Here is a 23,618-nt window from a genome sequence, read left to right as displayed (position 1 = left end):
TACTGGTCACCCCTTAACCCCCTTGGGAAAGATCCTGAGACGCAGATCACTTTCCCAGGTGGCTGCTGGTCCTCTGGGCTTTGAAGTGGTGGGGGACATGTTTGTGTTCTGTTTTTCCACACAGAAGAGATGGATAGTTATCTGATTATATAGACATCGTAAGGAGGTCTTTACATCTGTGCGTCTTCCTTTCAAAACACATTATTTAGCTTTGCTCTCCAAGATTGCAGTGCAGATGTGATGTTGACAATATCTGCAGACAGTAACTCAAAACAAGGCATTCAGCTGTGTGTGGTCTACTTATTGCAAATATTTAAAGCAGATGAAAACATGCTGATAAGAGCCCAATTGAAAATGAATGTGAAAACTAAAACATCATCTCGTTTTTTTTTTTTGTTTTTTTTCGGTATTTGACACAGACACCATGTATAGCTGTGTGGTGAGAAGGATAGTATAGATAGTATGTAAATATGTGCTGCATGCTTTCCTCTCAATAACAAAATAAACACAACACAGAACAAAATTGAGGAAACAGCATGTATTTTTTAAAATAAAGCATAAGCATCTGATGATAGCTATGTGGATAATATGCTAGCACAAGCTCTGCAATTCGGCACACCAGTAAAGTCACGTCATGTTTATTTAGATCACTTTATAAAATAGATTGCTTAAATTCAAGCAGCTTTACCTTATTAAACATGAAAAGGAGTGTCAGTGTCCATTTCATGTTTCAGTGTCCATTCCATTCCATTTTCGAAGTCCAACTTCATTTGTTATTTGCATGTGTATTTACCAGCCGTATCGAACTTTTCCAGAAAGTTTGTTTTTAATAGCAAGCTGTTTTGAACTCAAAAAACGAACTTCGGCCGATTTTGTTTGAAATAACGTCACATCAGTTCGTTCTTCGATTTTGCTTAAAGTATAATGGTATCTTAAAGGACCTGCAAGACAATCAGAAGACAGGTGATCTATGCCTGTCAGAGATTTTGAGCATTCAGACTTAAAGTCATCAGTTTAACATGTCTATGGATGGAGGATTTTTTTGGAGAGAGTTGAAATAAAGAGTTAAACTTTGTGTTCAATGTGCTCTGAAAATTGTATCTCATTTGATGTATATTAACTGTTCACTCTCTCTGTCACTCAGTAAACTACGCCACATTGTTGATGAGATGGTCACAACCGAGCGGGAATATGTACGCTCTCTGCGGTACATCATTGATAACTATTTCCCTGAGATGGAGCGCGCTGACCTGCCTCAGGATCTGCGGGGGAAACGCAGCGTCATCTTCGGCAACCTAGAGAAATTAGTGGACTTCCACAGCCAGTATTTCCTCAAAGAGCTGGAAAGCTGCTGCAACCATCCATTACGTGTCAGCCACTGCTTCCTACGACATGTAAGAGAAGTCCCTTTACACTCTCTTCACAGTAACTTTCATCAAAATGCATGGTCTGTTTTTTCTATAAATTCTTATAGTTCTGATGTTTGCTGGACTTTTCTAATAGTTTTAAAAGTGATCATTCAGGGATGCTGAATTACATTTTCATTGGAGATTAAACAAAGGGGCTTTATTTGTCAGTGTTTTGTCTGTTCCCAGGCTATGACTGGCTCATTTTTGTCTAAAACCATCCAGGATTTACTCATTCTGTATATTCCTTTTCTCTTTCGTTCACCCTCCATAAAATCAAACTGAGCCACAAGTAATGATTCTGAGGTCTTTAAATGAGTGCAAGACCACCAGCCTACATTCTTTGTAGTTGTGGTCAACACATAGTGCTGGCTCCCCTTAAAAGCTTTACTATAAGAAGCTTTCCCAAAGACAGAGAAAAAGACACAAAGGCAGGCCGCTTGGCCTACAGCAGTGTGTGAACTAGGCCGAAATCGTTTTTAACATGTTTTTGGCACAGAAAAACCTGCACTGAATGAAATTATGGCACACTCTATATGAACCTGAAAGTTATATATTGATTTACCCTTTCCAAACAAAACTCAACCTGGACAAAGGGAAGAGAGAAGTTCTCAACGAGAGAATTTTTTCTTCAGAACATGGATTTGGAAATTTGGATGATACCACTTCAAATATTGCTCTTTTGTGCTTTTTTTCCTTGTGAACATATAGCAAGACCAGTTTAGCTTGTATGCTTTATACAGCAAGAACAAGCCAAAGTCGGACACACTCCTGGCCAGCCATGGAAACAGCTTCTTTAGGGTGAGCAACTGGATCCATACTACACTTTAGACCACCTATGATAAACTTTTAGTTTAGCCTCTTTTAATCTCATTCATTTCATCTCACCTCATGGCCTGAGATTGTAAAATCAGAGTCTCTCTCATTCCAGCATAAGCAGCTGGAGTTGGGGGATAAGATGGACCTGGCGTCGTACCTGCTGAAGCCCATCCAGCGCATGAGTAAGTACGCCCTGCTGCTGAAAGACCTGAGCAAAGAAGTGAGCGAGGTCCAGGAGCAGGAGCTAACATACCTACGTGCCGCCACCGAGATGGTCAAATTCCAGCTTCGCCACGGCAACGATCTGCTCGCCATGGACGCCATCAGAGACTGTGATGTAAGTGTGGATGGCGCAGCAGTTATGCACTACACTTCACGTAGAGAAACATAGGAATATTCTCTTCTAAACTGCCATTGCATAATTTTTCACACACTCTTCCAGGTGAATCTTAAGGAACAGGGACAATTAGTTCGCCAAGATGAGTTCACGATTTTGTATGGCAGGAAGAAGTGCCAAAGACATGTGTTCCTGTTTGAGGATCTGGTGCTATTCAGCAAACCCAAACGCATTGAGGGTGGCCTAGATGTTTACATATACAAGCACTCTTTTAAGGTAAGCACCTAAAATTCATCAGAAGTTCTGAGGAACAAGAAACATCTCCATAAATGAAAACACAGCTTCAACACACTTTGCTGCATGCATTATGACTTAACCCTCTGGCGTTTGGCTATCGCACAGGCGCGACGAGCTCACTTTTTTTCCTTGTCGGTGCAAAAGAGACTCAAATTACTCTGTTGATTTTGATCTTACCTTTAACTGTTAAGTGTCTATTTGTAGATACTCACAATAAAAACAAAGTGTTCTGCTTTTTGTCAAATGAAGAAAAATAAACATGATGCGAATTTTGCCTCAGTGAAGTTCATTCTGAAACGCTTCCGAAAATTACCTGTAACTAGGGCTGTCGCGGTAACCGCAATATTGTAGTACCGCGCTTCTGACAAGTCAACCGCAGAGGATTGCACGTAACCGCAGCAACCGCGATATTCACGTTTTTTTTTTAATAAGGCTATACCCTTCTTGTTTTGAACTTAATGCATGTGTATTGAATGTTAAACGAGTTCATAATGATAACAAGACTGTTTATCATGGTGATGTGTAGCCTACAGGCTTCACACAGACAGTGAATGGGAGAGATCGGCAGAGCGCGTGCGATTACCTGCGTCTGTCTTTGAAGTCGTGAAAAGCTTGTCGTGTCAAAGGGAAGCGAAATATTTGTCGCATCATCATTTTAACGTTCTCTTCACGGGTATTTTCCCATAAATGCGTGTCAGAAGCAGCGCTGGTCAGCATCCCACAACACAAGGAAGCCGAAATAAAATCAGTGAGTCACGCATTGAATCAACAGCCGCTTTCCAACCAAGTAGTTAAAGGAACTGTCCACTTCTAAACAGTTCTAAGAACTACTCTCCACCAAACTCGGTTTTGCTGCTTGCGTTCGCACTGGCCATAGGATGGCCACAATGAATCAGCTTTTTTAAACGTGTTCGTTGAATGAACGGTTCAATGACTCGCTCAAAGTCTGTTGTCATAACAATATGCGCGCTGAGTGAAAGTCTTTCAATGCGCATATACTGTAGACGCTGTTTAGTTTCGGTTACAATGGTTACTGAAAATGCCTCGTTTTTGTCCACATCGTAAACTTTATTTATATAGCAACAAAAACATATAAATTAAATAAATAAATGGCGGTAATACCGCATATCGCGCTATTGAGCCACTCAACATTACCGCAAGGGAAATTCCATAACCGCGACAGCCCTACCTGTAACTAAGTAAATACTTGTCACACAGGCACAAAAGATTTTTTTTTTTTTGTGAAGCTGTAATTCTCTTTTTTTAAAAGAAGTAATTTATATAAAGAACAAATATTCTCAGTTTATGTAATCTGTATAAAAAGAGAGAGATGTCAGTCTTTTTATAGCTAATTATAGCTTAATGTGACTACGCCCACTGAGAGCGCGCCATTCAAAGGCACACAAATGTTGAGGCAAGCCATGAAAACGGCCACATCAGCTGGATAAAACATCCAGTTTAATGGATGCTGCGCTGTGAGGAATAAAACTATCGTAATAATCCTGGTAAAGTTACCTCCGAAGTGCTGGTAGTTTCATTTCGAGGAGCACGAATTCAGCTGATGCAGTGAGTTATGTATTCTTAAGTGATATGTTCTAATCGCGTTATCGAATAGTGTCCGTACACTGCACAAAGTCTGTGTGGGAATGAATGAATGGCATACTACAGATGTACATCGCATCTGTGCGTTCTGCAATATCAAACCCTATTGCTATAGCCTACTGAGATTTGTTCTAGTCGCGATATAGAATAGTGTCTGTAATGATAACTATATAGCGGCCACAACATATGTTTATTATAACTAGGCACTATTGTTATGTTGTCTGTTGCTTTAAATGCTCAGTTCTGATTGGCTTGCAATGTTTTTATCATTCATCAGCTAGAAAAAGTGCTGAAAGTGAATCCAATGATATTGTTTCTCTTTCACTGTTATTGTTTTTGTGGTGGTATGGACTCTGTTATCGTCCTTGGTGTGAAAGGATCTTTACACTACTTTATTTTATCAATACACTCACATTCTTTTATTATATTTCCTCTGACCAATGTTAATATAAACAGAAGGCTTTAGTTTAAAGATCTGAGAATCAGATCGGTCTCCTCTAAGCCATGATAACAAAAAAAATGCCATTAGCCCTCAATATTGATTGTGATTAAATGTTGAATATCCTCTACCCTATCATTCTCTTCGTAGACCGCTGATGTGGGTATGACAGAGACATCGGGTGAGAACGTTCTGAGGTTTGAGGTTTGGTTCCGGAGGAGAACTTCAAAAAACCAGACCTACGTTCTCCAGGCCAGCAATGCAGACGTCAAACACGCCTGGACCTGTGACATCGCACGGATACTATGGCAGCAGGCCACACGGAATAAAGGTAGGAAAGAAAATACTGAAGTGGCAGAGCTTGAGTAAGTTCTTTGAATTTGTTTTGTTCATCTAGCTGGAAAGAACAAATGAGAATGATAGGATAATTGCAGATAATATCTCCTGTCACATACCATCTTAGCATATTTAAAGATTTTTTCAGCAGTTCATCTGTGAAGGCCTCAGGCAGATATTTAAAACACACATTTTGAATCACACCAGTATTGTATTTCTACAGTTGGGAAAAAAAAAACATGCAGATCTGAGGCATTGTGTTACTTGTATTTGCACCTATTTACTCAAAAACACGTTTAACGCTTTCTATGCATTTCTTCATCTTAATGTCAACATGTTTGTGTTTATTTTGAATTTAGAGCTGTCACTATCACCTTTTTACTACATGATAATTGTGCTAAAAAGAATTCACAATAATATTGCAACATCTAAAATAATTTTCAAATAAATAAACAATGCAATCAGTCAAATTCATCTTTAACTTTATTTAGTATTTTCTCGTTTGTATTTTGGCGAATGAATCACACTCAATATACCATTTTAAATATCACATTATCACCAATGCCAGTATATTGTAACACTCCTATTCTGATAGTTGTCATAGCAGCATTTTCAAACGTTAATATTATAAACGTGTTTGCAGAAATTCGAATGCAGGAGATGGTCTCTATGGGGGTGGGCAATAAACCCTTTCTGGACATTAAACCTAGCGATGCTGCTATCAACGACAGAGCCATAGACTACATCATGAAAGGCAGAGGTGATCCTGTTTAACATGAAATAATCATCAGAATAACTTGCTAAATTCTTCTTTTTTTAAAATGAGCAGCAAATGATTCTCTGGCTGGATTTTACTAGCATCATCTCTTCTGTTACAGGGGCCAGGACGAGAGCATCCATTGCCGTCTCGCTGTTTGACCACTCAAACCCGTTTAAACGAGCTGCAGTAAACGCCCCTGTTAGCGGCCCCCCGGTGGCTGGTGGCCCCTCCTCTTCCACACTGCTGGGGCCCTTAAATCTGCATATGTATAGCAGCCAAAGCCTGTTAACAGGGGAGAGACCTCTCATCAGCCCCTGCATCGAGGAAGACGAGCTGGAACATGAGACCAGCAGTCAGCCGTCTATGAGTATGTATTATAACATGTTTGAAAGTGTGAACGTCTTCTCAGAAGCCTCATATAACGTGCGTCTTGTCCGTGTTTGTAGCTACAGAGAGCTCGGGTTCGTCGTCTCACTGTCTGTCTGGTAGTGGCTCGAGCGGGTCAGACAGCGGATGTGTGTCAAGTCACCTTCCCGAGGCTTTATCCGAGGAGCCCAGCTCACCATGTGACTCCTCCTGTTACTCCTCCATCACCTCTCCAACGCAAGAGAAAGCCTGCTTTAACAGCCAGTACATCTCAGCGGTTAGTATTACGTGTGTGCATTTCAGATGGCCAATATTTTGATCGCACATCGTCATGTCCGCATCAAATGATGCAGAAACGTGCCGTAACACCCATGCTTATGCTAGCACTAATGCACACGCTCAGGAAGACAACGGCTACGGTCACACTGCAGGGCTTAATGCTCAATTCCGATTTTTTGAAAAAATTGGATTTTTTTGCAAGGCCGTTCACATTTCCAATTAAATGCGACCTTTTGTGATCTCCTGTGTGAACGTGAAATGACCCAGAAGTGACCCGCATGCGCAGAAGAGTAATCAACGGTCAACGACGTCATTGCCACAGCCCATATACAAACACAGACAATAATTATTTTATCGACGGGCCAAGTTTACACATAAATGTAAGATCTTTCCGATCCTCACCGACCTCGTCATAAAACCCGTTTAATTGATAGTGCATGTCCTCGGCGCTCCTTGCTTTTTGTCACCGGCGGCCGCGGTGCAACACTGGTGGCTGGTGTTGCCAGATTGGGTATTTTTTCGCTACATTTTAAGGCATGTATACATGTGTTTTAGCCAGGTTTTCGCCTGGAAGGCTCTATAGAAATCTGGCACCCTACTGTACGAAGTTATACTGACAGAGAGCGCACGTTCACAGACACCAGAATGAACGTGTTCACAGTAATGTTCATCAGGCAGTAATACAGTACGTTTATGCACTATCGTTCATTGAACGCGTTCAGGCACAACACTGGGGAAGAAACACGTCAGCAGCGGCCCATAACAGTGCAGAAACGCGTTGGAGTTAGTGTGTTGGCTAGCTACAGGTGCGTGCAATGACGTGTGGGTCGGATATATGTGACCTGGCCGTTCAGATTGAAGTCGCATTTCAAAAGATCGGATACATATCGGATTTAGACCACATACCCAAGTGGCCTGGGTCGCATTTGAAAAGATCGGATCTGTGTCGTTCAGACTGTCATGAAAAAATCAGATACAGGTTGCATAGGGGCAAAAAAATCGGAATTAGGTCGTTTCAGCCTGCAGTGTGAACGTAGCCAATGATCCCCTGATGATCAAGTGAGAGCCTCCCCTTTAACCTGTGATAACCCCTGCGCCCATGTCCTTCTCGTCACAGGGGGAAACACAGGTGATTGGTCCCTCTACTATAGTGTGAGCTCAGTAACCACTGCTGCAGTAAGTTTGGCTTTCGCTCTATGACATCACACTTCCACAGCTATGTGCATGTGCATTAATACACTCATCTCAGCATATTGAAAATATGATTCATGCTTTAACTAGGAGCTTTTACACATATACATGTTATTCTGTTCTGCTTTGTCCTGTAGGTTTAAGACCCGTCTGCTTCAGATTTAGAGGACAACGTTGCCACACCGAAGAGGAGTACAGAGCTAGTATTTATTGTTCCTACTGAGTGCAAGCAAATCTCTTACTGAGTTTAAAAAGCACTCGAAATAGCACTGTTTCTCTTTTTCTTTTTTTAAGCCACTTTTAGCTTCAATAGCTTTTATATAAATTTAAAAATGATCTATAAAAGTGAATAAATATTCTTGTATTTATCTTCTTTTCAAATGTTAAGATACAGTAGTGTTCTCAGATGTATTAATAACTGTAAATACTGTAGTAGCGTACAAAACACTTCTCTCTTGCGGTTATTCGGTTCCCACTTTTTCTCGTTGTTGTTGCCCACTTTGCTGCAGACTTAATCTGGTTTGATTTAGAAAAATGCCCTAATGTTAAAAGGCATGTTCTGAGCATCAGTTACTCTAAAGGTGTTAAGCAGTGTTAAAAGCATTTGTTGTAGAGTTTCTGCTCTTTCTAGCGTTTCCATGGTCTTTGGGCCTGAGGTCAGTGTGCGGTGGAAACAGTTTTTGTTAGCTGCCTTGATCCAGAATAAGAGAGCATTAATTCAGATCATACGACTGACCTCAGGTCAGCTCTGCCCTGCACTGCTGCTTCTGGGTGCTGGGTATTGCTGCTACCTTTTTGGAAATGGAAGAGTTTTCATTTCAGTTCTTATTTACATTAACAAGTATAACAAAAAAAAAAACAACAACATGTAAATTGTAAATAGTTGCGCCAGTGGTGCTTTAAGGACATAGCATTTAGAAAGTAATCTTTATACATGTATTAACCAGTCAACATGGGAATCACTTAAGTGCCATTCTTTGTTGCCAATTTAAATTGTAAGTGTACAAACAAAAGATAATAAAAAAAGGCATTGCAAGTTCCACTTCTAGCTGGAGCATGAACTCAAGCGTTTCATTTTTCAATCTTAAGTTCCCTCAGAAGTAATAAAGACGGATTTGTTTGCTTTGTTTGTACCGATAACGGAAGTGTGTTTTATTTATTGTCTTTAATCTTCCATGATTGGCATAGAGAAATGTATCTCATAAACCCTGAAGGCTGGTATTCATTTTTTTCACACCAACTGAGCTAACAAACAGAGTCATTGTTAGTAATGATAGACTCAGCCTTGGGGCCAAGCAGTATGTGGTTTAAATGCATGTAAACTCACGCAGTGTGCGTAATAATGTTAAATTAAGTTTACTGTACCGTTTTAGCCTTAGGGACATTGCCACCAATAGCCTTTTTACAGTAATTTTTTGTGAATGACTTTTGGAAAGTCTGTTGGCCATACATTTTTTATTTACAGTATAGGCCTATGAGATGAGCAACAGACATAGTCTGTGCCAACTGTTTACTGTGGCTCTGAAATTACCTAGTTCTGACATGAAAGTCTAGATGGTGCAGGCTGATAGGTCTAACTCATTTGGTAGTGATCACATCATTATCTACATAGCACAGCTGTGTATGTTATCTACATAACATAGCCAATGAGCTGCGGCTCAACATTCAAACAAAATCCAAATTCCGGTGGTGTTGTCTTCAGCACTCTTTTAGAAACCCTCCACCATCCCCAGCTCCACCTGTATAGGTCTGCTGCGGGGGTTATTTCATATATGTTATATATGCAGCAGCAACATTTCTTACATGCTCACAGCAAAGTCTGTAAATGTTTTGGCAGTAGCGAGTCTCTTGTACTTGCTCTGCAGTTGCATCACCATATCCATTACCATACCAATCTCCCTAGTAGAGTTATCATGACAGAATTATTGATACCTTCAACCACAATTTTCTTTTTTGTGGCCTTTCTTATTTCTCTGCAAAAAAGAAGAAAATACATTGATCTTTCATTAATAATTTTAATTTTAAACTAAAAACATATCAGAATGGGCTTCCAGATATTACATTTTTCATTCAAATTCTTTTTAAAAATAGACTAGATTTGCTACAAACCCTTGAGTTCACTCTGGTGGAGTCAGGCATTCCCATCAGGAAAGTTTGGCATTTGCTGGCCAACATCATCTCCTTGTGAGAAATACTGAAGTATGCAAAGGCCACATCTGGGCAGGGAGATACAAAGTTAAGTTGTTTTGCATGTAGGAAATGACAGAAATTTTCCAGTGTTTTTTTTTTTTTTTTTGTCCATACACGGATGGAAACCACAAACCCGAGAGTGGAGTGAAAGTCAATGAAGCATAATTGGTTGAATCATTCACAGCGTGTCCATGTCAGTATGATGAGCTTTGAGTGCTCCAGTGAGGCTGCATGTGTTGGTTTATTGTCTCTCTCACCTAGAATATTTTGCACCATCAACCTTTAATGGTATTACTGCCAAATCTAAACTTGCAGAAGTGGGAAGAGCTGGATATTAACAATGGAAACATTACTGATTCATGTCAAATTTAACACACATATCCAGGCTGTCATTAGTACACATATCCAGGCTGTAATGACTGATTATCTATCCACACGCACACACACACACACACACACACACACACACATGAATATCTATATATGAATTATATATATATATATATATAATTCTACATATAATATATGTATATATAATATATACATATATACACAGTATGTATATTTATATACAGTATATATATATATAATAGATATTCATAAAACAGAATCCCTACACCTAGCCTAACTCAAATCTTAAATATAACACATGCCACAATTAAGATTACCATTGTGTGGAATAAAAGGTTTATCTCTGTGTCATACTATTTATTCTTTTCTTTTTCATTTATCTGCAAATCTGTTTCCAAGTTTTATGGTGCACTGGGAGATGATCAACCCTTACTACAAATCCCCCAGCAGGTGGCGCACAAGCATCCATCTCTGCCTCATCTGTAGTGATTTTTTTTATATACATTAGATTAGCATATGATACACTGGAAATAACATACCGGTAAGTCAGAAAAACTTCTATACCCTAATCTGGGTGTTGGCATCGTTTTAATAAATATTAGCAATTTGAAGAATTTGCACCATATAAAGAGAGAAGAGAGTGTTATATAGCCTACTGTTGGTTGATCGATCGGGTGAGAAACTGACTACGGCTCATCTGAGAACTTTCATTATTGTGAGATGTTCATATATTCCCAATAAATGGGATGAAGAAGAATAATAAAAAAAAAACATTAATACATGTATTCATTGTATTTAAAAACAATTACACACCCAGTAGGCACCTTGATATGAATTTGACGTCAAAAGTTAGTCGAGACTTGATCAAGATGCTGCATATCATTTTAAGGTCAGTTTGAAAGGCAATGTCTTTCAGTGGTAATTTTAGATGAAAAGAGAAAGTTAATAACCACACTGAAATTGGTTTAAACCCAGCTAACAGGGAACGTTCCCAGAACATTCACTAACGTTCTTTAAAAGTTGTGTAAATGTTAGGACAAAACGTTATTAAAATATTGTTTTCGGAACGTTCATATAACATTATTAACGTTCTTGTAAAGTTGAGAGAAAACGTTCTTAGAACAACGTTCTTGGAACGTCTTTATCACGTTATTTATTTGATGAACGTTCTCATTACGTTGATAAAAAACGTTCTTAGAACAACGTTATCGGAACATCTTTATCAGGTTATTTGTGTTTGATAAACGTTCTCATAACGTTCCAGCAACATTATGCTAACGTTCTAACAACATTATGCTAACGTTCCAGCAACGTTCTGCAAACATTAAGACACCGTTCCAGCAACGTTAAGCAAACTGGACATTTCCACGTTTTTAGAACATTTTAAATGAACGTTCCCACAACCAAAATGGAACGTTAGAAAAACGTTCTCAGAACTTGACTTTGTTAGCTGGGAAGTATGATTATAATTTAAATAGCATTTTTTTTATTAGCCTAACTGAGGCATTGAAACTCATCTCATTTTGGTCTGTAGGGTCCGTTTTATCGAGCTTTTGGGATTTTTTTTTTTATATAACAATTTTGGACTGTTTTCTAATTTTATTAATTTTATCTGACAAGTGATGAAAGTGTTAGTGTATGTGAGAACCGCTGAGCGGTATAAGGTTACAAATAGGAAGATTCAATCTTTGGAGCATTTTATTACTTTTGTGTCGTTATTTTGGTTGAGAATATGACATTGGTATGTGGATGTCAAATTAATGTCAAGGTTTGACGTCCGTTTGATTTTCATATTTTACCGTTACTGTTTTTTGACGTCAGTGTTTAACATTAATTGGATGTCTTTTCAACATCAATTACTTTCACACACAAAGACACATCAGTTATTTCCATTATATTCTTTTTTAGGACCTTAAAAGTACCATAGCATACTGGTTAAAGCCAAGGTGGGCGGCTTCATCCAACGGAGTCATCGGACTCATATGTGCGCTCATTTCTAGGTGACAGACTGCTGTTGCATATCAGGCTCTCCAAATAAAATCTGGAGCAGGTGGCTGAGGGTTAGTGCTGTGCCAATCTAGAGAGCAACAAGTTATTAGCAGCTGTTGCCTGTTGGATATGTGCATGGTTCCCAGGTGATGCTTGTACGCCTCATCTGTTCAATCTCTGTCCGGTGCCACCATCTTTTCACACTTATAGCATGTGTATGAAAAATCAAACATGGAAAGTGGAAAACTAACATATGCTGTTGCCCCGAGTGTGTGTTAGAGGTCTCAGTGGAGAGGAGAGCACAGTCTGGACCCTCCAAAATGAGGTTGTTCACTTCCAATATGTCTTCCAATATGTTTCATATTTTAATCACTGGATTATGAAAATAGGTATTATCATATGGTTTTAAAATGTAATTTTTTATTTATTTGCCCAAAGAAGGAATATTGGCATATATATATAGTATATATATATATATATATATATATATATATATATATATGGGCTATATATATATATATATATATATATAAACATACAAGCTTGATAAAATAATTCTAGAAGAAAATTTCAGATGGCACTAAGAGGCTTTTGCATCTTAAGTCTTCATATATATATATATATATATATATATATATATATATATATATATATATATATATATACACCGTTATTGATATTGAAGTAAGCATGCATAAGGAATTAGGCATAATTATATGAATAAATAATGATTTTGTGCTGGTAAACAAGTTAAATAAAAAGTTTATATGGTTAAATGTTCATTTTGGGTACACTATTGCTAATTTTCTTTTATCGCTAGTCTATTTTATATCACTGCTTAACAGTTCGTTTACATTTTACCTGAAGATTTTCAGGTACTGTACTTTTATTGTTCAAGAGGGATGATGGTTCTTCTGTCGGGATGATGTTAACAGCACATATGGCCTATTAACTCTTTCCCCGCCAAACACGGAATTTTCCGTGTTTAATGAAAAAACGCATCTGCGCCAAACACGGAATTTTCCGGGTATCCGTGTTTTAGGTGGTATACGGTACGGAAGACCCGCGCGCATGTCCTGAATGATTGCGCAACTCTTTGTTTAGAGAAACAGATTGCAATCGTCTCAAACAGTGGAGTAGTGAGAATGTATCAGACAGACAATGCAGAGGTATATGGCTGAAGTACTGGAGGTTAATGGACTCGGAGTCCGATCACTCTTTATTTGATAATTCTGAATCTGATCGGGACGAAGTAGTCAGTGAGAGAGATGCACATGTTCATGCTAGCCATGGACGTGCCGCAGATAGATCGTATAATATTATGACACTATAATATGTATGTGTGTGTGCAGGCATTTATGTGTGGCTGTCTAAATATGAAGGTGTAATTGTCAAATTATTTCTCTCTTTGTGCACATTTACCACATTGTAATATGTATTTGTGTGTGTGTGTGTGTGTGTGTGTGTGTCTAGGCCTGTTTATTGTAATTCCAATTATTCATTATTCACAGGTAGAACACAGAGAGGCAGAGGCAGAAGTTTTATTGCAAAAGTTACATTTCCCTTACATCCTGGGAAATTTGATATATTTTACATTTATTTTATGTTTTTAATTTATTTTGGAAAGTTTTATATATGAAGGAAACAACATCTGAATGTATTCTGCTTTTAAATGCACTTGTTTGATAAAAACACCTTTTTCTCAGTTTTTTGTCCAAAATGTTGTGTTTTTGACAAAACCTACCTCTGTTCAAGAGGCAATAAAAAAAGAACAGATGAAGATAAAATAAAAACGTTTTTTTTGCCTAAAAGCAGAGGCTCAGATCTTTATTTTTATATATATCATCTTCATATATTCATGGAAGAAAATATTCAGCGGGGGCATTCAAATTTAGCGAAAATCGTCAAAAACCCTGGCGGTGGCTGGCAACTTTTTTTTAAAACGCTGGCGGGGAAAGAGTTAATATCAAATTTAAGTAAAATAACAAAATCTATAATAAATGCTCCATTTTTGTATAAAATACCTGAATGAAGGACCTAGACACTGAAATGGTCCTGGATCAGGAAGTCCTTCCTCATCTGAAGACAATTAGCAGGAATGAACAAAAACATAAAGGCCTAGGCTACGTCTGCACTACCCCCATGCAAGTTGCATAACTCTTTCTGCGAGTTTAAACTCTCAGTCAGCATTAAGGGTTACATGGAAAGAATGCATATTTTCATAAATGTCTAAATCCATCAGTCAAATGCGTCAACAAATGAAATGACTATATAAGGGGAAGTCTTTCACAAACGAATATGCATTGAGGTTAGCTGGTGCTGTATATATGAAGTATGACCAACAGATGGCGCTACTGTCACAGTCACGTTCACATGCACACGGACTTCATGCTGTTGTTTTGACGGCTCCGGTTGTTGAGCTGACTTCTCTGTGCGTAAGAAATGTTTTTATTTTTTTTGACTTAAGATTTTCCAGAGTTTTTCTAATTTTTGATTTGGTATTTTTTGGTTCACCAAAATAACTCCTTAAAACGTCCCATATGTGCATCTAGACCTTAATGACTCTCAACCTTTGATTGAAGTAGGCTATTCGTCTGGTGAATTGAGGTTTAGAAATGTTTGGAAATATATTAGTTATCCCTAAAATGTATGAATTATAGTCAAATAAAAAGTGTGCTGTTGTTGCAACCTACTACCACTGCTAGAATGTAACATTATAGAACTTAAAATTGTGCAATGATTTAAATAACATTAGAATTTTAAAGTATTCAAAATAAGAGTACTACTTTGTAAATTAGATTATGCTAGTTTTGACATTTAACACATTATATGATTTCAATTTTAAATTGTAACTTCAGACATGAAATGGTATATTCTTGATTCCTTTTTTCCTGTAAATGATTTTACAGAGAAACCACTGTCATCTCAGAAGGGTGTGCTGCATGGGTGATAGTGATAGTGACACCTCATTTCAAGTTAACTGACAGTGTGTAATAATAACACTCCCACTGTAAAAAAAAAAAAATATTTTCATGATTTGTAATCACAACATTTTTACTTTTGTCAAATCAACTTAGATCATTTATGTAGTTCGGATAACATACTATTTTGAGTTTCAATCTCCAATTTTTCCATTTCAATGAAATTAAAATTTGTAGGCAACCAGGTTACTTATTTTTTAAGATAAACCAACAATATTTTTTACAGTGTGGGATCTCTTTTGGTTTCAATTTGTAATTAGTTGGTTCTCACCTATATCAATCTATGTTCTGCTTATTCATATTTCAGTTTCATATTGACAGGTTAAATTTTAGAATACCGAAAGTACAGTACAGCACAACACAATAACAAAGTAATGATTGCTGTACTACAGGCAAGGCATCTGATTTGGCTCTTCCTTTTTCTGTGAAACGAATCATGTTCATTGGAAGGCTGCTTTGCGTAAGCTAAATATATGGAACAAAAAGCAAGGAGTTTCAGTCAGAACTCTGATTCACTGAAACCAGAGACAAATATGAACAGCTCCTCTCTCCATACTGTCAATGACACGGCACTGGAAGACTGGTCATCTGCAGGGATCACCGCAGCCTGTGTGATCCTGGGCATGTGCTTCCTGGTGGGGACACCTGGAAACCTGCTGGTGGCGTGGACCATCTTGAAGTATGTGAAACAGCGCTCTCACACGGTGTTGCTCATCCTCCACCTGGCAGTCGCAGACCTTCTGGTGCTGATCACGCTGCCGCTGTGGATCTACTCGCTGGCTCGTTCCTGGGTGTTCGGAGAGGCCGTCTGCAAAGCCATGGTGTACATCATCAATGCCTGCATGTACAGCAGCGTCTTCATCATCACCATCATGAGTGTGGGGCGCTTCCTGGCGGTCAGGTACCCTTTGAAAATGCTGAATTGGCAAAATAAGACATCCATGTCCAAAATACTGGCAGTGACCTGGATCCTGTCATTCATTTTGGGGATTCCGGTCATCCTGACTCAGGATCTAGATGTTGATGACAATGGATTGAAACACTGCTTGTCCCGGGTCTACAGCTCTGTGTCTTTTGAAGTGTTTTGTATTTGTTTGGAGACTCTTCTTGGCTTTATCATTCCATTTTTCACACTCGCCATCTGTTACTGTCAAGTTGCCACAGACCTACGCAAGGTGCGCTTTAAGATAAAGCAGAAATCCATCTTCCTCATTGGTGGAGTGGTCGTGGCCTTCATTTTGTGTTGGTTACCCCACCACGTCCTCAATATCACAGGGATGGTGGTTCTTCTAGAAGGACAGTTAGATGAACCGTCTCCTATCCCAAATAGCGTTGTCTTCATTTCTGGAGCTCTGGCTTTTATCAGTAGCTCAGTGAACCCTGTGCTTTATATGTTTGCTTCCAGAAACTTCCATGGAAATCTAAGGAAGTTTGGGATAGTAAAGCTGTTTCAAGACTTAGGAACACAAACAGGCCAAACAAGAGAAGGCTTCTTACAGGTTTCTGGACTGCAGAATGGAAATATCCTGGAAGAACAAACTAATGGTGAAACTCGTGAACTTGTGGATCTCTGAGTAACTCAGAAGTATAGTATTTTTTTTTAATGGTCAAATTTATTTAAACGCCATAATCAAGTTGTTTTAAATGTATTGTTTTTTTTATTGAAGAGATGTTCCAATTACTTTTGGGAAACTCTCCCCTGGATGCCATTCTCCCAGAAATTTTCTTAAGAGTTACAGTATATACATTTTGTGTCACTCACTATACCACTCATTGCTGGGAAGAGTTACTTTTAAAAGTGGATTACAATATTGAGTTACTCCCTAAAAACATAACTAAGTAAGGTAACATTACTTTTCATTTACTTTCTCTCATCTGGACTGGGCTTGCTTGTTTGATTTTAATGATAAAAAAGTGATATTTTTGTCAAATCTAAAGGCCCTTTCACACCTAAAGTGAAATTGCTAATTCTGAAACTGAATAAAATGCAAATTCACACTTGTACAGTAGTACTGGATTGCAGAAGAATAAGACACAGGAAAAGCAAGTTAAACACATTTAGTTATTACAGGTTTGCTTATATTCTAAGTTTGCATTTCACTGATTTTATTAATTTTGAGGAATGTCTAATTATTTAGTGCAAGAGAGATGAGTAAATGGCTGCTCACGTTTCGTCTAGAAGTACAATAACTGTCATGTTTACTCAGTGCATACAACACCTCTGCATCTCACCTACGATTTCCCTCAACAAACGGACAGGAAAGGTTTCAGTCAATAAATGGGAAAATAAAGTAACTTCCGTTGGTTTTTTAAAAATTAACTTTTTGTTATGTATTATTTTGTAATATTGTTATATATATTGTTATATATTATATATGTTTTGTAATATTTTGTTGTAAATTTAAAAGTAATCCATCACTTCACCAGTTACTTAAGAAAGTAATCTGATTACAGTATGTAACATAGGCCTACATTGCTTGTAATGCATTACCCCCAACACTCCCACTGATGATGTAACAATTTAAAATACATTTTCATTCTTTTTAAATGACTGCATTTCAATAATTGTATTTGGAAAAAAAAATAAAAAATTCCATGAGACACATTAATAATCTGGAGCAAAATTAGACTTGACCAAATACCTTCGAAATGTGTGAGTGTGAACTGCAATTTAATCATCTTTCTAAAGAATCACTTAGTCTGAATTCAAAGATGCACCTCCCATTCTCACACACATTTTGGTTGTCTTTTTTATTAGACAACCAGATGTTTTTCTTTTCTGTGTTTGAGAGTTCTGTTTTCCTTAGTTTTCACAGAAGGGAAGTGAGATTTGCTGAGGCAGACTGGTTTTCTAGCTCAGTGGTTAGACTTGTAGCAGACTCGAACGGACCAGAGAGGCGATCATGAACGCGACGGCTTTTCTTCAGGGAGATGAGGAGACCGAACTGGGCTTGGTGGGGGCCTGCGTGATCCTGGGCATGTGCTTCCTGGTGGGTACACCTGGGAACCTGCTGGTGGTGTGGACCATCTTGAAGTATGTGAAACAGCGCTCTCACACGGTGTTGCTCATCCTCCACCTGGCAGTCGCAGACCTTCTGGTGCTGATCACGCTGCCGCTGTGGATCTACTCGCTGGCTCGTTCCTGGGTGTTCGGAGAGGCCGTCTGCAAAGCCATGGTGTACATCATCAATGCCTGCATGTACAGCAGCGTCTTCATCATCACCATCATGAGTGTGGGGCGCTTCCTGGCGGTCAGGTACCCTTTGAAAATGCTGAATTGGCAAAATAAGACATCCATGTCCAAAATACTGGCAGTGACCTGGATCCTGTCATTCATTTTGGGGATTCCGGTCATCCTGACTCAGGATCTAGATGTTGATGACAATGGATTGAAACACTGCTTGTCCCGGGTCTACAGCTCTGTGTCTTTTGAAGTGTTTTGTATTTGTTTGGAGACTCTTCTTGGCTTTATCATTCCATTTTTCACACTCGCCATCTGTTACTGTCAAGTTGCCACAGACCTACGCAAGGTGCGCTTTAAGATAAAGCAGAAATCCATCTTCCTCATTGGTGGAGTGGTCGTGGCCTTCATTTTGTGTTGGTTACCCCACCACGTCCTCAATATCACAGGGATGGTGGTTCTTCTAGAAGGACAGTTAGATGAACCGTCTCCTATCCCAAATAGCGTTGTCTTCATTTCTGGAGCTCTGGCTTTTATCAGTAGCTCAGTGAACCCTGTGCTTTATATGTTTGCTTCCAGAAACTTCCATGGAAATCTAAGGAAGTTTGGGATAGTAAAGCTGTTTCAAGACTTAGGAACACAAACAGGCCAAACAAGAGAAGGCTTCTTACAGGTTTCTGGACTGCAGAATGGAAATATCCTGGAAGAACAAACTAATGGTGAAACTCGTGAACTTGTGGATCTCTGAGTAACTCAGAAGTATAGTATTTTTTTTTAATGGTCAAATTTATTTAAACGCCATAATCAAGTTGTTTTAAATGTATTGTTTTTTTTATTGAAGAGATGTTCCAATTACTTTTGGGAAACTCTCCCCTGGATGCCATTCTCCCAGAAATTTTCTTAAGAGTTACAGTATATACATTTTGTGTCACTCACTATACCACTCATTGCTGGGAAGAGTTACTTTTAAAAGTGGATTACAATATTGAGTTACTCCCTAAAAACATAACTAAGTAAGGTAACATTACTTTTCATTTACTTTCTCTCATCTGGACTGGGCTTGCTTGTTTGATTTTAATGATAAAAAAGTGATATTTTTGTCAAATCTAAAGGCCCTTTCACACCTAAAGTGAAATTGCTAATTCTGAAACTGAATAAAATGCAAATTCACACTTGTACAGTAGTACTGGATTGCAGAAGAATAAGACACAGGAAAAGCAAGTTAAACACATTTAGTTATTACAGGTTTGCTTATATTCTAAGTTTGCATTTCACTGATTTTATTAATTTTGAGGAATGTCTAATTATTTAGTGCAAGAGAGATGAGTAAATGGCTGCTCACGTTTCGTCTAGAAGTACAATAACTGTCATGTTTACTCAGTGCATACAACACCTCTGCATCTCACCTACGATTTCCCTCAACAAACGGACAGGAAAGGTTTCAGTCAATAAATGGGAAAATAAAGTAACTTCCGTTGGTTTTTTAAAAATTAACTTTTTGTTATGTATTATTTTGTAATATTGTTATATATATTGTTATATATTATATATGTTTTGTAATATTTTGTTGTAAATTTAAAAGTAATCCATCACTTCACCAGTTACTTAAGAAAGTAATCTGATTACAGTATGTAACATAGGCCTACATTGCTTGTAATGCATTACCCCCAACACTCCCACTGATGATGTAACAATTTAAAATACATTTTCATTCTTTTTAAATGACTGCATTTCAATAATTGTATTTGGAAAAAAAAATAAAAAATTCCATGAGACACATTAATAATCTGGAGCAAAATTAGACTTGACCAAATACCTTCGAAATGTGTGAGTGTGAACTGCAATTTAATCATCTTTCTAAAGAATCACTTAGTCTGAATTCAAAGATGCACCTCCCATTCTCACACACATTTTGGTTGTCTTTTTTATTAGACAACCAGATGTTTTTCTTTTCTGTGTTTGAGAGTTCTGTTTTCCTTAGTTTTCACAGAAGGGAAGTGAGATTTGCTGAGGCAGACTGGTTTTCTAGCTCAGTGGTTAGACTTGTAGCAGACTCGAACGGACCAGAGAGGCGATCATGAACGCGACGGCTTTTCTTCAGGGAGATGAGGAGACCGAACTGGGCTTGGTGGGGGCCTGCGTGATCCTGGGCATGTGCTTCCTGGTGGGTACACCTGGGAACCTGCTGGTGGTGTGGACCATCTTGAAGTATGTGAAACAGCGCTCTCACACGGTGTTGCTCATCCTCCACCTGGCAGTCGCAGACCTTCTGGTGCTGATCACGCTGCCGCTGTGGATCTACTCGCTGGCTCGTTCCTGGGTGTTCGGAGAGGCCGTCTGCAAAGCCATGGTGTACATCATCAATGCCTGCATGTACAGCAGCGTCTTCATCATCACCATCATGAGTGTGGGGCGCTTCCTGGCCGTCAGGTACCCTTTCACCTCAATCCGCTGGAGGAAACAAGCACTGAACAGGATACTTCTAATAATATGGATAGCCTCATTTCTCCTCAGTGTTCCCGTCATTGTAACTCACACTTTGGGAGAAATTCACGGACAACAACAGTGTACTTTCAGGGAGTACAAGTCGGACATCCAAGAGGCTGTGTTGCTTATTTTAGAAACTCTTATAGGCTTCATCATCCCCTTTTTCACCATGTTGGTCTGTTACGGCTGCCTCTTTAGTCGCATAGCGCAGATGAACTTCAAGTCCAAGCGTAAATCGACAGTTCTCATCTGCAGTGTGGTTGTGATGTTCGCGCTCTGCTGGATTCCTCATCATGTGGGGAACTTCCTTTCCCTCATCTCACTTGCTCTCAAGCATTCAAACCCAAACATGGCAGAAACTTTGGAGGACGCCTGCAGCACAATGACCATCATAGCAGGAGCCTTGGTGTTCATCAGTAGCTCAGTCAATCCAGTGCTTTATGTGTTTGCCGCACGTTCCTTCCGCAGCTCGCTCCGGGAAACTGGAATACAGAAGCTGTTCCAACATCTGTCAAGTTCAGCGTCTGGTGAAGGGAATAAAGAGTTATCATTCGTGTCCAAAAGGCAAAGTTCACACTCCACCAACTCACAATGTCTCACAGACTCAAAACTGCCTGAAGATGTGGCTGTGGAATCATGCATCAGTACCTCAGATTGACCCTGTAAGAAGCTTTATACCCAGGTGCATAATAACATTTTCAAATTTAACCAAACAAATTGAACTCATTTTCAGTCAAATATTTGATTGTGCCTTGTTTTTTTTGTGTTTACTGTGTATACTCACTGAGACTCACTGCAACTGCAGATTCTACAATGAAAACACTTTAACATTTGTGATATAACTCAAATGCCTTTATAAGTGTTTATTTGGTATTAATGCATATGATTCCAACATGTTCCTTTTTCTCGTATTGCAACGTGTGTGTTTGTGTCTCTTTTAACGGTGTGAAAGAGGAAGTGGGAATTAAAAGGAACAGAGGTCATTCTGGAAGATACCATCTGTACTGAAATGTTATTCTTTTCTATAATTCTTCGTTCATGCTTGAATTAAACATCAGCTATTTTTTTAAAACCCTTAAAATGTACATATCTTGCGTAGGCCCACTTTTCAAATCAGAAGAAAAACGCACCAGGCTGTTCCTTCCACTGTGAAATCGTTACTTGACACATTTTAGTGACAGACCTTTATTGGTATTGAAAAGAAAAACTTTTTAATGTTTTACATTTTTGAAAGGCAAAAATTATTGAATTCCTACCTGAGTTGACATGAATGATGCTCGCCTTGACCTGTGGTTCTACCTTTCTCTCTCTTTTACAACACAAATATCATGACTGAAAGAGTCAGCTCAGCTATTGCTCCAGAGAGAGAAACCAGAGAGAGAAGGAGGGAGATGCTTGACTATCTGAGTCTAGCAGGCATGCAATCTTCACCTACAGTAGGTTTGGCACGCTATGGAAAAGTGAGTGGACTGGTAGACAAAGATTTTCTGTCTGTTTTTTTTTTTTTTTGTCCAATTAAATTACTGACACTGGCACACAAGAGCACTTACACGTGGTTGCAATGAATAAATATGTTCATTTACTTGATTTAAACCTCCTTATGTCTTCGTGTCATGTTGCTCCAGCATCTTAATTGCGTTTACAGGGATAATTGATCTGGGAACATAAAAAAATGACTTTATGTTGTGTCCTCTCATTCCCTGAGCCGTTTTAGGGACGTAACAATAATATAAACAAAACTCAGATCTTAACACAGTTGCTTCTATAGAAACTCCAGGAGCCAATGATATGTTTGAGCTCCCAAATTATTAGGCTATTTATTAATTGATTTTTTTTCTGTGCCATTCAATAACATACTGTCATGACTTATATATATTTTTTGTCTTTTATTTGCTATCATTTGACATTAAAATGGTTTCTTTTTCTTTTGTCCTGTTGTGATTTCTTTGTCATCCTACATAGCTGATAATTGTTTGTTTTTTTTGTTTGTTTAGAGAGAAGCTGAACTCAAAAGCATTACATGATCAAGAAAAAAACAGGCTATATTAAGAAGCAAAATTTGACATTAATTGTTCAATTTACTCAAGTTTACTCAAAAAACAAACAAACAAAACAACAACAACTATGTAGCCTAGTGGTTTACAATGTTTCTGGCATCGAATCCTTCCGGCATATTGTAGTTGCAAGGTGCAATGAGTTAGACCCGCCTCCAAACGTCGTATCAAATAAGTGAATTGTGATTGGTGGTTCAATGTGCCAGTCAAACTTCCCCTTCAGAACTGCAAAAGAAAATGCATAACTAGAATAAACAAACGCATGAAGCACAATTCATGTCGATAGTCTAAAACCTTGACTTGTGAGATTATCAGCCAATTGATTTGTCTAGTAGTGAGAGTGGCAGAGGAGAGTATTGGCAGATTGTGAAAGGTTATAAGCGCATTGGGCATATCTAAAATAAAACTTTTAATGATTAAAGACTTTATTTAGGCAACAGATATGGCGGGGGAATGTCCATATCCCTTAAACACTCGTGAACACTCGCGTTTTAAACATAAGCAATATTCTACTGTTTATTTCTAAAAACGTAAAACTTAGTTAAAACATTGA

General features: G+C 38.4%; 4 protein-coding genes across 6 annotated transcripts in view; all 4 read left to right on the top strand.

Moving 5' to 3' along the window:
• plekhg4 (pleckstrin homology and RhoGEF domain containing G4) overlaps positions 1-8,886 on the top strand; it is a 68,269-nt gene extending 59,383 nt beyond the window's left edge. For 2 of the 3 annotated variants that reach the window (XM_089129498.1, XM_039688586.2), the window contains exons 15-24: positions 1,145-1,394; positions 2,118-2,207; positions 2,338-2,562; positions 2,668-2,838; positions 5,051-5,231; positions 5,880-5,996; positions 6,115-6,363; positions 6,443-6,639; positions 7,759-7,817; positions 7,970-8,886. In XM_089129498.1, coding sequence (XP_088985624.1) covers positions 1,145-1,394; positions 2,118-2,207; positions 2,338-2,562; positions 2,668-2,838; positions 5,051-5,231; positions 5,880-5,996; positions 6,115-6,363; positions 6,443-6,639; positions 7,759-7,797 — 1,519 coding nt within the window. In that variant the 3' untranslated portion in view covers positions 7,798-7,817; positions 7,970-8,886. The remainder of the gene's footprint in view (positions 1-1,144; positions 1,395-2,117; positions 2,208-2,337; positions 2,563-2,667; positions 2,839-5,050; positions 5,232-5,879; positions 5,997-6,114; positions 6,364-6,442; positions 6,640-7,758; positions 7,818-7,969) is intronic. The other variant, XM_039688587.2, reaches the window with a different exon arrangement.
• A 6,831-nt stretch (positions 8,887-15,717) lies between these two features.
• On the top strand, positions 15,718-17,663 carry LOC120491049 (leukotriene B4 receptor 1). The gene has a single exon (XM_039688625.2). The coding sequence runs from the start codon at positions 15,817-15,819 to the stop codon at positions 16,915-16,917; it is 1,101 nt and encodes a 366-aa protein (XP_039544559.1). The 5' UTR covers positions 15,718-15,816; the 3' UTR covers positions 16,918-17,663.
• A 101-nt stretch (positions 17,664-17,764) lies between these two features.
• On the top strand, positions 17,765-20,018 carry LOC148998458 (leukotriene B4 receptor 1-like). Its single transcript, XM_089129497.1, has one exon. It carries the CDS (start codon positions 18,247-18,249, stop codon positions 19,270-19,272), a length of 1,026 nt encoding a protein of 341 aa, XP_088985623.1. The 5' UTR covers positions 17,765-18,246; the 3' UTR covers positions 19,273-20,018.
• A 101-nt stretch (positions 20,019-20,119) lies between these two features.
• On the top strand, positions 20,120-22,938 carry LOC120491050 (leukotriene B4 receptor 1). The gene has a single exon (XM_039688626.2). The coding sequence runs from the start codon at positions 20,602-20,604 to the stop codon at positions 21,667-21,669; it is 1,068 nt and encodes a 355-aa protein (XP_039544560.1). The 5' UTR covers positions 20,120-20,601; the 3' UTR covers positions 21,670-22,938.
• Positions 22,939-23,618: the final 680 nt, after the last annotated feature.

This window comes from Pimephales promelas, chromosome 1 (assembly GCF_988280905.1).
Source record: "Pimephales promelas chromosome 1, fPimPro1.hap1.1, whole genome shotgun sequence".
NCBI lineage: Eukaryota > Metazoa > Chordata > Actinopteri > Cypriniformes > Leuciscidae > Pimephales > Pimephales promelas.
This window is presented reverse-complemented; position numbering and strand designations above follow the sequence as displayed.

Excerpts from the sequence above, each read along its gene's own strand:
- LOC148998458 (XM_089129497.1), top strand. The coding sequence starts at position 18,247 with ATGAACGCGACGGCTTTTCTTCAGGGAGATGAGGAGACCGAACTGGGC.
- LOC120491050 (XM_039688626.2), top strand. The coding sequence starts at position 20,602 with ATGAACGCGACGGCTTTTCTTCAGGGAGATGAGGAGACCGAACTGGGC.
- LOC120491049 (XM_039688625.2), top strand. The coding sequence starts at position 15,817 with ATGGAACAAAAAGCAAGGAGTTTCAGTCAGAACTCTGATTCACTGAAA.